The 12,023-nt window shown below is 45.1% G+C and overlaps 1 protein-coding gene across 1 annotated transcript in view; it reads right to left on the reverse strand.

Annotated features, from left to right (window-relative positions):
- The window catches only part of LOC134575653 (prominin-1-A-like), a 125,055-nt gene that overhangs the window by 47,377 nt on the left and 65,655 nt on the right, over positions 1-12,023 (reverse strand). The window contains exon 4 of the mRNA XM_063435001.1: positions 5,798-6,003. Within this exon, the coding sequence (XP_063291071.1) occupies positions 5,798-6,003 (206 nt within the window). The remainder of the gene's footprint in view (positions 1-5,797; positions 6,004-12,023) is intronic.

Below are 12,023 nucleotides of genomic sequence, written 5' to 3' on the forward strand. Positions count from 1 at the left end.
CGAGGAACTTGGCTTTGGTTTTGGAACAGAGCGAAGTTTATGCTTTTTTCCCTGACTTTTTTAGGTCTAAAACTGTACGTTTCCTTTTTTCAATTCCTAGAAACTAATTTTCTAGCAAATAGTCTGCTTTGTATCTTTGCTGTAAATGTTCAGTGAATTTCCATTATCTACACGTGATAAATAATTTTTGTACAATTTCAATACTGGACTTTGAACTACTATTTTTGAAGAGCTTAAAGGGACACTATAGTCACCTGAACAACTTCAGCTTAATGAGGTTGTTTAGGTGAGTGCTACAGCTACCCGGAGCCTTTTTCTTGTAAGCACTGTATTTTCTGAGAAAATGCAGTGTTTACATTAGAAGCTTGGAACACCTCTTGTTGCAGTCAATCAGACGGCCACCAGAGGGACTTCCGAGTTCAGAGGCCCTAAAAAGGCCTCTCGTCCGATGCATTCTGGGTGAATGCATCAGACGGGCTATCAGCACACAAAGCACTGTGAACGCGCTTTGTGTGCTGACAGCCTGTCAGCACTGCTGTGGGCGTGGCTTCAGCTGACAGCTGAAGCCCGAACCCACAGGGATGCTGTCCGGCCACAATAGTGGTTGAAGGGGGGGGGGACGACCTATTCTCCTCCCCCCCCCCCCGGCCCCCACCCCTGAGCGGTGGGTGGGGGCCCTAAAAATAAGGGGGGCACATACTGCCCCCCCGGCCCCCACCCCTGTGCGGCGGGTGGGGGCCCTAAAATAATCAATAAGGGGGGACCTATTGTCCCCCCCGGCCCCCACCCCTGTGCGGTGGGTGGGGGCCTTAAAATAAAAAATAAGGGGGGGACATACTGCCCCCCCCCCCGGCCCCCACCCCTGTGCGGCGGGTGGGGGCCCTAAAATTCACAATAGGGAGGGGACCTACTGTCCCCCCCCGGCCCCCACCCCTGTGCGGCGGGTGGGGGCCCTAAAATTCACAATAAGGGGGGGGGGCTACTGTCCCCCCCCCGGCCCCCACCCCTGTGCGGCGGGTGGGGGCCCTAAAATAAAAAATAAGGGGGGGACCTACTGTCCCCCCTCCGGCCCCCACCCCTGAGCGGTGGGTGGGGGCCCTAAAATTCACAATAGGGAGGGGACCTACTGTCCCCCCCCGGCCCCCACCCCTGTGCGGCGGGTGGGGGCCCTAAAATTCACAATAAGGGGGGGGGACCTACTGCCCCCCCCCCGGCCCCCACCCCTGAGCGGTGGGTGGGGGCCCTAAAATTATCAATAGGGGGGGACCTATTGTCCCCCCCCGGCCCCCACCCCTGAGCGGTGGGTGGGGGCCCTAAATACAAAGGGGGTGGGGACCCTAGTTAACCCTCTCCCCCCCACCCCCCCTCCCCCCAAAAAAACTTATCTCCCTACCTACCCCCCTCACCCTAAAAATAATGAGGGGGGACCCTTTAACTAAAAACCTGTAAAGAAAAAAAAAAAAGATAAAAACAACTTACCATTCGATGTTTTCTTTCTTCTAAAATCTTCTTTCTTCAGCCCCAAAAAAGGCCAAATAAAAATCCATAATAACCGACAGAATAACAAAAAAAAAAAAAACCCGAGCGCAAAAAAAATAATCCATCTTCACCCATGGAGGGCTCCGCGCAGACTGAGTTCCGCAGGGCGGGGGAAGGCTTATAAAGCCTTGCCCCGCCCTGCAATTAGGCTAAGAACACTCTGATTGGTGGGTTTAAGCCAATCAGAGTGCTCTTGGTCATTTTACAAGCGTGGGAAAATTCCAAAGAACTTTCCCACGCTTGTAAAATGACAAAGAGCACTGTGATTGGATGGCTTGAAATCCATCCAATCACAGTGCTCTTTGTCATTTTACAAGCGTGGGAAAGTTCTTTGGAATTTTCCCACGCTTGTAAAATGACACAGAGCACTGTGATTGGATGGATTTCAAGCCATCCAATCACCGTGCTCTGTGTCATTTTACAAGCGTGGGAAAATTCCAAAGAACTTTCCCACGCTTGTAAAATGACACAGAGCACTGTGATTGGATGGCTTGAAATCCATCCAATCACAGTGCTCTGTGTCATTTTACAAGCGTGGGAAAATTCCAAAGAACTTTCCCACGCTTGTAAAATGACACAGAGCACTGTGATTGGATGGCTTTAAATCCATCCAATCACAGTGCTCTGTGTCATTTTACAAGCGTGGGAAAATTCCAAAGAACTTTCCCACGCTTGTAAAATGACAAAGAGCACTCTGATTGGCTTAAACCCACCAATCAGAGTGTTCTTAGCATAATTGCAGGGCGGGGCAAGGCTTTATAAGCCTTCCCCCGCCCTGCGGAGCTCAGTCTGCGCGGAGCCCTCCATGGGTGAAGATGGATTATTATTTTTTGCGCTCGGTTTTTTTTTTTTTTTTTTTTTTTTAATTGCGTCGGTTATTATGGATTTTTATTTGGCCTTTTTTGGGGCTGAAGAAAGAAGATTTTAGAAGAAAGAAAACATCGAATGGTAAGTTGATTTTATCTCATTTTTTCTTTTTTTACAGGTTTTTAGTTAATGGTCCCCCCTCATTATTTTTAGGGTGAGGGGGGTAGGTAGGGAGATATTTTTTTTTTGGGGGGGAGGGTTAACTAGGGTCCCCCCCCCTTTGTATTTAGGGCCCCCACCCACCGCTCAGGGGTGGGGGCCGGGGGGGACAATAGGTCCCCCCTTTATTGATAATTTTAGGGCCCCCACCCGCCGCTCAGGGGTGGGGGCCGGGGGGGGGGACAGTAGGTCCCCCCCCCCTTATTGATAATTTTAGGGCCCCCACCCGCCGCTCAGGGGTGGGGGCCGGGGGGGGGACAGTAAGTCCCCCCCCCCTCATTGATAATTTTAGGGCCCCCACCCGCCGCACAGGGGTGGGGGCCGGGGGGGACAGTAGGTCCCCCCCTTATTGATAATTGTAGGGCCCCCACCCGCCGCTCAGGGGTGGGGGCCGGGGGGGGGGACAGTAGGTCCCCCCCTCATTGATCATTTTAGGGCCCCCACCCGCCGCACAGGGGTGGGGGCCGGGGGGGACAGTAGGTCCCCCCCTTATTGATAATTGTAGGGCCCCCACCCGCCGCTCAGGGGTGGGGGCCGGGGGGGGACATTAGGTCCCCCCCTCATTGATCATTTTAGGGCCCCCACCCACCGCTCAGGGGTGGGGGCCGGGGGGGGGCAGTAAGTCCCCCCCCTCATTGATAATTTTAGGGCCCCCACCCGCCGCACAGGTGTGGGGGCCGGGGGGGACAGTAGGTCCCCCCCTTATTGATAATTGTAGGGCCCCCACCCGCCGCTCAGGGGTGGGGGCCGGGGGGGGACAGTAGGTACCCCCCTCATTGATAATTTTAGGGCCCCCACCCGCCGCACAGGGGTGGGGGCCGGGGGGGGTACAGTAGGTCCCCCCCCTTATTGATAATTTTAGGGCCCCCACCCGCCGCACAGGGGTGGGGGCCGGGGGGGGACAGTAGGTCCCCCCCCTTATTGATAATTTTAGAAAGCGAGCTGAGCTGTCAGTCAGACAGCTCAGCTCGCGAACGCGCATTCCGCGCACATGCGCGGTAAAGCGCTCAGGTTCTTCATAGGGCGGCATTCAATGCCGCTCTATGAAGAACGCGATTGGTGCAGCGCGAAGCCGTCCCATTGGGCCCCGCGATTTCGTCATTTTGACGAAAAAGGGGGCGCGGCCTAGCGGGGAGCTCGGCGCTGGAACGGAGGTAAGTTTTTAATATAAAAACACCTCGAAATTTATTTTTAATAAATGAAAGTACATATAAAAGCAAGAAGGAAGGCTGGGGGACCTGTCTTTCTTGCTTTTATATGGTGACTATAGAGTCCCTTTAATAAGTCATACATGTAAGAGCTCAACATGAATCTCAGCCCATCAAATAAATGAAGCTAAATTAGGAAATTTATGAACTCTGCATAAAATCTAAATTAAGTAAAAAAAAATTAAGTGTCTACTGGGGAAAAATAATGCCGTCTTGTGGTCTTTTCCAGAACCAGTTGATGAAATTCATTCTCACGGTTCACTCATTTTGTTTTGTATCACATACACACTCAGCAGATAAGGTTTGCTTGTGATCCATAACTTGTATACACTGTAAAATAAACACAATCCAAATACTGTAAGTCACATCTCGTGTGACACCAGGTAGTTAACCTGTTGAACCACACATAATTCTTTCTTTAGTCACCTTTTCCGATGACAAATATGAGAAATTAACTAAAAAATAAGGTTATCACTAGGGGGCCTTGATAAAGGGATAACCCAAATTGCAAAAAAAAAATTGAACTAACTACCTCAAAGAAAAAAACTCCCTACCTACAATTTATACCCCCCAAAAAAAAAATATTAAAAAAAATGTATCTTATTTTATTAGGTATATTGAACATAGACAATTTGACCAAAGACAAACAGTACTTGAAAACCAGAGTAATCTGAATGTACCTCTCCTGGCTAAATACATTGTTATTATTATTTAAACAGTAGACGGGCTTCAAGGAAAATAGAAGGTCTGAAAAGACAGACACTGTTATGCGGACTATAGGGCTCATCATTTGTATACTGAAGACTTGCTTTATGCATATATAGAGGTTACTCTAATGAGGAACCTGGATCCCTTAAAACACAATCCCAGATGATGATAAATCACCCCTTCGTCGTCATGTCAAAGATTAAGATCCACGAGGTGGAGGGGCACCTAAAGATACGTCCTTCAAAAAGATCCACTTATTGATCAATAACTGAAACAATGATGAGGAAGGGAGGGGTGTCTCTCCAATAAATGACTCAAGACCTATGAAAAACTAATATCCTTGAAAATTAAAGGAGGGCGCCAGAAAAACAATATGCATTGCATAGGGAGGAGGACATTTTGATCGAAAGGAAATGGACTTGTCAAACATAATAAAGCCCAGCCTGCAGACCTAGCATGTCCCAAAGCATGGGTAATTGACTCCTTCTGCTGGGGGTTGGTCTAAGGCAGGGGTAGGCAACCTTCGGCTCTACAGATGTTTTGGACTACATCTCCCATAATGCTTTTACAGCCATATTGCTGGCAAAGCATCAAGGGAGATGTAGTCCACAACATCTGTAGAGCCAAAGGTTGCCTACCCCTGGTCTAAGGGTCTGAATAGGAGCATGAGAAATTTAATTCAACAACAATTTAATAACTAATAAAGCTTAAATTTGCAAAATGAAATTATGAGTAAATTAGTGGATTTGGAATTTTTTTCCAGTTGTAACCAGGCTTTTATTCACTGAATATCACAGCACCCATTGCTGGTATGAATCAGTATGACAATAAGGAAGTCTTTAATCTCTGACTCAGTCACACCTCCAATGGGGGCGGAGCTAATGCGAGTCAGGAAGCCCCATTCAGTATTAAACTGTTTAAAAATTATTTAACACTGAATGGAGGGACAGTGCCAGGGGACTTTAAGTACTATACCTACTTCGGTGAGATGGAATGGTTTAGTACCTACAATGTCCCTTTAATGTATATTGCTCTGTAGGGGAAAACCATTGAAGTTCCATGTAAGAAGAAAAGGAAATTACCATGGCAACTAATGAAATGTTTGTCGATTGATCCACTTTAGAACTTTGCCCTGGAATTGACTCTAAATACAACAATACAATGTGTGAGTTATAAAGAAAAAGTAGTTTATCGACAATGTTTGGCACATTCCATTGGTTTCCACCGTGGTTTCTCCACCATTTGGAAGTTTGTCCAAGAAGTGATAATATCCTACCTTGTGCCTTATTAACACGAATGCCAGTAGATGCACTTACAAAATTATTAGGGTGATAATAAACAGGAAGAAGTAGAGGAATCTCCTTTTGCAGGTCCTTTTCTCAGTCTGCTTCTGATACATCTTTTCCCCGCAGTTCCTACAACAGGGGCAGCAGCAGAAGAACAATCCAACCAGTGGCATCACAATAATGAATATTACCCCAATGGCAATCGCCACCAGATATCCGATTTCATAGTTTAAAATCTACAAAAAATAAAATAAAAAAATACATTAACTACAGATTATTGGTCACTTATCAGATAATCTCATTCAGCAATAAATATATTTATGTTATTTTTAATCCATTCGGTTCCCTCCTTATTTTGTTATTTTGTGTCACCATACCGTTTACCAAATTGCCACGGTGGATGAGGAAAATTAATAATAACTTCACTGTAAAATGATTTGATAGTATCTATTCTAAATCACCAGATTTTACTACAAAACAGAAATCCAATTAAAAACAATTTCATTAAAATAAATCATTGCACTCAAGGCAGTCATCGCATTTATTGCACCTGGAATTTATCGAATGCGGTTATTGTACAGCAATAAATTAAATCCTATATTTAATGCCTGTCAGATTTGTTTATTTACCGTCAATATTTCATTTCCATAGGTAATTATCCTCAGGGGAATTGATACCGGAGAAACTGACGGAAGCCAAGCACAGAGAGATGGACACAGGTTTCTTCAGGAAGGAAGAGATTCTTTATTGGATCACCGATCGGGACTCAGAGGGACTAGCGTCACCAAAATACAGCAAAGTCTGAGTACTGAATACATAGAGTACATTCCTTATATAGCACTGTAGCTCCTCCCACAATTAACTACACCCACACATACCCTTAACCTATTTAATGAATAGAGTCTAAACTCATCCATCCGGTCTAACCACGTGGCTCATCTGATACAAAGGAGAGGGACGCGTAATTCCAGTTCTTACATTCCTGCACCTGGTCAGTACAGTGATGACAGTATCTTAGCTACGTGTAATTAACCAACTGATACTACAAACACATATACATACATATGCCTTGTGGCAATCTTAGCCTGCTAAACTTGTATTTTACTGGAATTACATCACATTCCCCCCTTTGATGCCTCTGATATTTCACAATTACTTGAGGCATCACTTAACCTTGGTTTGCATATACCTCAGGTTACCATGAACCAGACCAGACTTATCTTATGATGTGAATCTTTTAACACTCATCTTCCTGCATTGGTTCTCCCTGATTTAAAGCCTCATATTTATATATGGCCATTATCTGTGCAGCAGCCTTTCTCTCTGCTATATTTTCTATCAGGCTCTGCACAGACCTAACTACTAAAGGAATAAGACACGGTAGGAGTAGACACAACAGTAAAATCAGTAGGACTCCACCTACCACTGCCTTAAGCCCTCCAAACCGCTCATACCAGTTACCAAACCAACTACTTGGATTGTACCCTTTCCATACCTGAGTAGGCACATGCGCTAGTTTAACCATATGGCTAGTAAGCTCAGCTATTGCTTGCCCTTCGTCATCTATTTGAAGACAGCAATTACTTAGGTTAAACTTCCCACATACACCTCCCTCTACTGCCAAAAGGTAATCCAAGGCTAATCTATTTTGGTAGACTGCTGTCCTCATCCTGGTGTTATGCTTCGCTAGAAGATTGAGCGCTTGTGATGTCTCATTTGTGATAATCTCAACCACCGCCTGTAATCTTATAATACGGTTGAGCATATAAATAGGGGTTCTATAACCAAAGGTACCATCCTCAGCCCACGTGGCTGGCCCATAATAATCTATGATACGCTGGGGAGGCCATTCATTATCTTCCCAGGTGCCTATCTCTATGGGTCCCCTTTTCTTCCTATGATTCACATCATACACTTTAACACCTAAAGTCTCACCTGTTTCGATAGGTAACAAGAAGAAGGATGGTTTGAGCATACCCAACACACATGCCCCTTCCCAGTCCTGTGGCAACTCCGAATAGGCTTTCTTACCACAGATCCAGTACAAATTTGCTGGGGCTCTCCAAGTAGATGTGATGGATAGATCAAACCACACATCCTTTAAATTGGCATATCTAGCAAACGGGTTAGATGGTTCTGAGACATTTGAAGCCGACCACCAAGTTGTATTCTTTGTATCATCATCATAAGCTTTTTGCCCTAGACAAGTTAATTCTCCTACAGAAGTATTATACATTATTCCTTTCCTTGCTATGCAAACATAACCTATGATGGAGGTCTTTAATCTCCACTCAGATTTACCTCTAACACTCATCTGATAATCGGCTTGTGAAGATATTAATTGTTGAACTGCCTCAGAACCGGACATTACCTCCTTTGCTTCCTAAGGCCATTGGTCTCCCATGTTAGTACCTCCACACACATAGCAGTTGGTAACATTAAGACTACCGGCAATACTTTCAGCTAAATCGATGAACAGGTTTTTAGCATTATGGGGGATCTTATTATCTATACTCATCTCTTCGTAAAAGGAATGGTATACTTGATGAGTCTGGGAGGATACCGTATCAGTCTCTATTCCTATAAACAATAATGTCCCAGGATCTAAACCCGTCCCGTATATTTGAAACCCAAATAAATTTCCATACTTATCTAAGAACTTGTCGGGGTTATTTATAAGAATATGGACTGGATTGCATTCCATAGACTTACAGTATGGATTGGTAGGCAACTTAGTAACAATCATGTCTTTGTCTACTGTCTGTCCCCAAGTTGCCCACCCCACACAAGACCAATATGGGCAAAAGTTATAATCTCTATTTGGGCATCTAGGACTTACATATTTATTTTTGCTACTGGGACAAATATATTTATCGTTAGACCCATACGTCCTCTCCCATCTAAGATCCCCACATACATTCCACGGCTTTCTACCACTCGATATCGCTTTACACGCATCAAATAGCAGAACACCCGAAGAATGTACGGATTCTAACACCGTTTTATTAATTAGGGTCCCCTGAGGATCTCCATTCCTGAGAGTCAACCAAATTGTACGAGGTTGATACTCCGGACTGAAGCACTTAGGTTCTCCTACTCCTAAATGGCACACACTATAATCTATATTTAAGTATCTACATCTCGATACATCTCCTTTACATTCGTATTGTGAATGCCAAATTAGGGTTTGGGAAATATGGTTACCTGTTCTCGTAGTCTTAATGCATACCTCACAGCTAGGAGTGTCGGTACCTCTACCTTCCTGAATATAAAAACACATATAAATAAACACTATCAAAAGCACATCTTTCGCCGTCATCCTCAGTCTTCGTCCGTGCGATGGAACCTCAGCTTCCAGGATGTGAGGGCTGCAGGGAATGGAGTTCTGCTCATCTTCACAGGTGTCCCTTCGAGACTTGCCTGGCTTATACACTATGTGATGGTAAGCGGACAGGCTTTATTATGGCCTTCTCACTCACACCTGTAACAATAAAATTTGTAATCCACAATAATTCCTCGTTACTCCGACTGAGTAGTGCGTTTTAACCGGATCTTGCAGGGATTCTCTGGATCTGCTGTAACTTGCCAAGAATCGACTGCTGCTGGCTTAACCCTGGAGTGATGTATCCACGGAGTCACTTCTGCTACTTTTATCGCTGTAGGGGTAGACAAAAGAACAACATAAGGACCTCTCCACTTGGGCCCTAACGGTACATTATTCCACTCTTTAATCCACACTTGATCTCCTGGATGATAACTATGAACAGGGGGATAAATATTCACCGGTAATCTATCTTGTACCCATTTCTGTACCTCCTCCATAGTCTTACCCAACTCTACAACCTGCTGCCGAGTAATTCCTTCTCCCAACTGACTCAAGTCCCCCCTTAAGTTACCAAGTACGGGAGGTGGTCGCCCATACATGATTTCAAAAGGAGAGAGGCCCATCCTTCTGGTAGGGGTACTGCGGATTCGCAATAAAGCTATGGGTAAGAGAACGTTCCACTTAAGTTGGGTTTCCTGACACATTTTAGCCAACTGGTTCTTTATAGTTCTATTCATTCTCTCTACCTTACCAGAACTCTGGGGTCTATATGCAGTATGAAGCCTCCACTTTATACCAAGCATATGAGTCAGTTGTTGTAGGCACTGATGAACAAAAGCTGGACCATTGTCTGATCCTATAGAACAGGGTAGTCCATATCGGGGTATTATTTCTCGTAGCAGGAATCTCACAACTTCTCCTGCTTTCTCTGTACGAGTAGGACATGCTTCTACCCAGCCTGAATAGGTGCACACAATTACCAGCAGGTAACGATGTCCACCCGATTTAGGCATCACTGTAAAGTCTATTTGTAGATCGGACATGGGGAGTCCCCCCATAAACTGAACTCCTGGTGGCTTTACTGGTCCTTGTCTTGCATTATTCTTAGCACACGTTACACATCTGCGTACAATGGCCTGAGTCAAGTTGGACAATCTTGGTATGTAGAAATGTTTTCTAAGAGATTCTTCAGTACTGTCTCTCCCAGAATGTGTCCCGTTGTGATAATTTTGGACAATTTCTACCGCTAGCGATGCTGGTATAACTATTCTTCCATCTTCTAGCTGATACCACTTGTTCTCCAAATACTTTCCCGGTTCAGTCTTTAACCACTCCTCTTCTTGAGCTGTATAAACTGGAGTCCATTGGGACAGTGGAGTTGGTATAAGAGCAGCTATATGCCCTACATACTCCTGTCTTCCTGATTCAGCAGCACGCTTAGCTGCACTATCTGCCATCCGATTTCCCTTGGTTACATCACCATCTCCTCTCAGATGCGCTCGACAATGTATGATACCGACTTCTTTCGGCTCCCACACTGCTTCCAATAGTTGTAGGATTTCAGCTGCGTACTTGATTTCTTTGCCTTCTGAATTCAGTAGTCCTCTTTCTTTATACAAAGCTCCGTGGGCATGAGTGGTTAAAAACGCATACTTAGAGTCCGTATAGATATTTACTCTTAAACCTTCAGCCAATTGTAACGCTCGTGTTAGTGCTATTAATTCTGCCTTTTGTGCTGATGTTCCTTTCGCCAGTGGCCGAGCTTCTATCACCTTGTCTATTGTTGTCACTGCATATCCTGCATAGCGGATCCCTTCTTTCACATAACTACTGCCGTCTGTATAATATTGAACATCGGGGTTCTGGATGGGAAAATCACGAAGATCTGGTCTACTTGAGAATACTTCATCCATTACTTCCAAACAATCATGTTGACTTTCAGTAGGTTGTGGCAAAAGGGTAGCTGGATTTAAGGTGTTTACAGTCTCTAAATGCACTCTTGGGTTTTCACACAACATTGCTTGATACTTGGTCATACGGCTGTTACTAAACCAATGATTTCCTTTGTAATCCAACAACGTCTGTACTGCATGTGGGACTCGTACATAAAGTTCTTGACCCAGAGTGAGTTTATCGGCTTCAGCTACTAGCAGGGCGGCTGCAGCTACGGCTCTTAGACAAGGTGGAAGTCCGCTGGCCACTGCATCCAATTGTTTAGACATGTAGGCAACAGGTCTTTGCCATGATCCCAAGTACTGTGTCAATACTCCCACAGCCATTCTTCTTTGCTCGTGTACATACAGGTAGAATGGTCGTGTGTGATCAGGTAGACCTAATGCTGGGGCACTCATCAAAGCCTTCTTCACATCTTCAAATGCCGTTTGCTGTTCTTGGGTCCATAGGAAGGGGTCGTGCTCTGTACCTTTGATAGCTGCGTACAGAGGTTTTGCTAGTATCGCATAGCTGGGAATCCATATCCTACAGAAGCCTGCTGCCCCCAAGAATTCTCGCACTTGTCTTCTATTCTTGGGTATTGGTATTTGGCAGACAGCCTCTTTTCTCTCTGGCCCCATAATTCTTTGACCTTCAGAGATATGGAACCCCAGATACTTGACAGTTGGCAAACACAACTGAGCCTTCTTTCTAGACACCTTGTATCCTGCCTTCCAGAGAATGTGTAGTAGATCGTGCGTTGCTTGCTGACAGATTTCTTTTGTAACTGCTGCTATCAACAAGTCATCTACATATTGTAACAATACACACTCTCCTGGGATGGACTCGAAATCCAATAGATCTTGACTTAGGGCTGAACCAAATAGGGTAGGTGAATTTTTAAACCCTTGGGGCAGTCTTGTCCAAGTCATTTGGCGTTTTGAGCCCGTTACAGCTTTCTCCCATTGGAAAGCAAAAATACATTGACTTTCTGCGGCA

Source organism: Pelobates fuscus, chromosome 10, assembly GCF_036172605.1.
Source record: "Pelobates fuscus isolate aPelFus1 chromosome 10, aPelFus1.pri, whole genome shotgun sequence".
Taxonomy (NCBI): domain Eukaryota; kingdom Metazoa; phylum Chordata; class Amphibia; order Anura; family Pelobatidae; genus Pelobates; species Pelobates fuscus.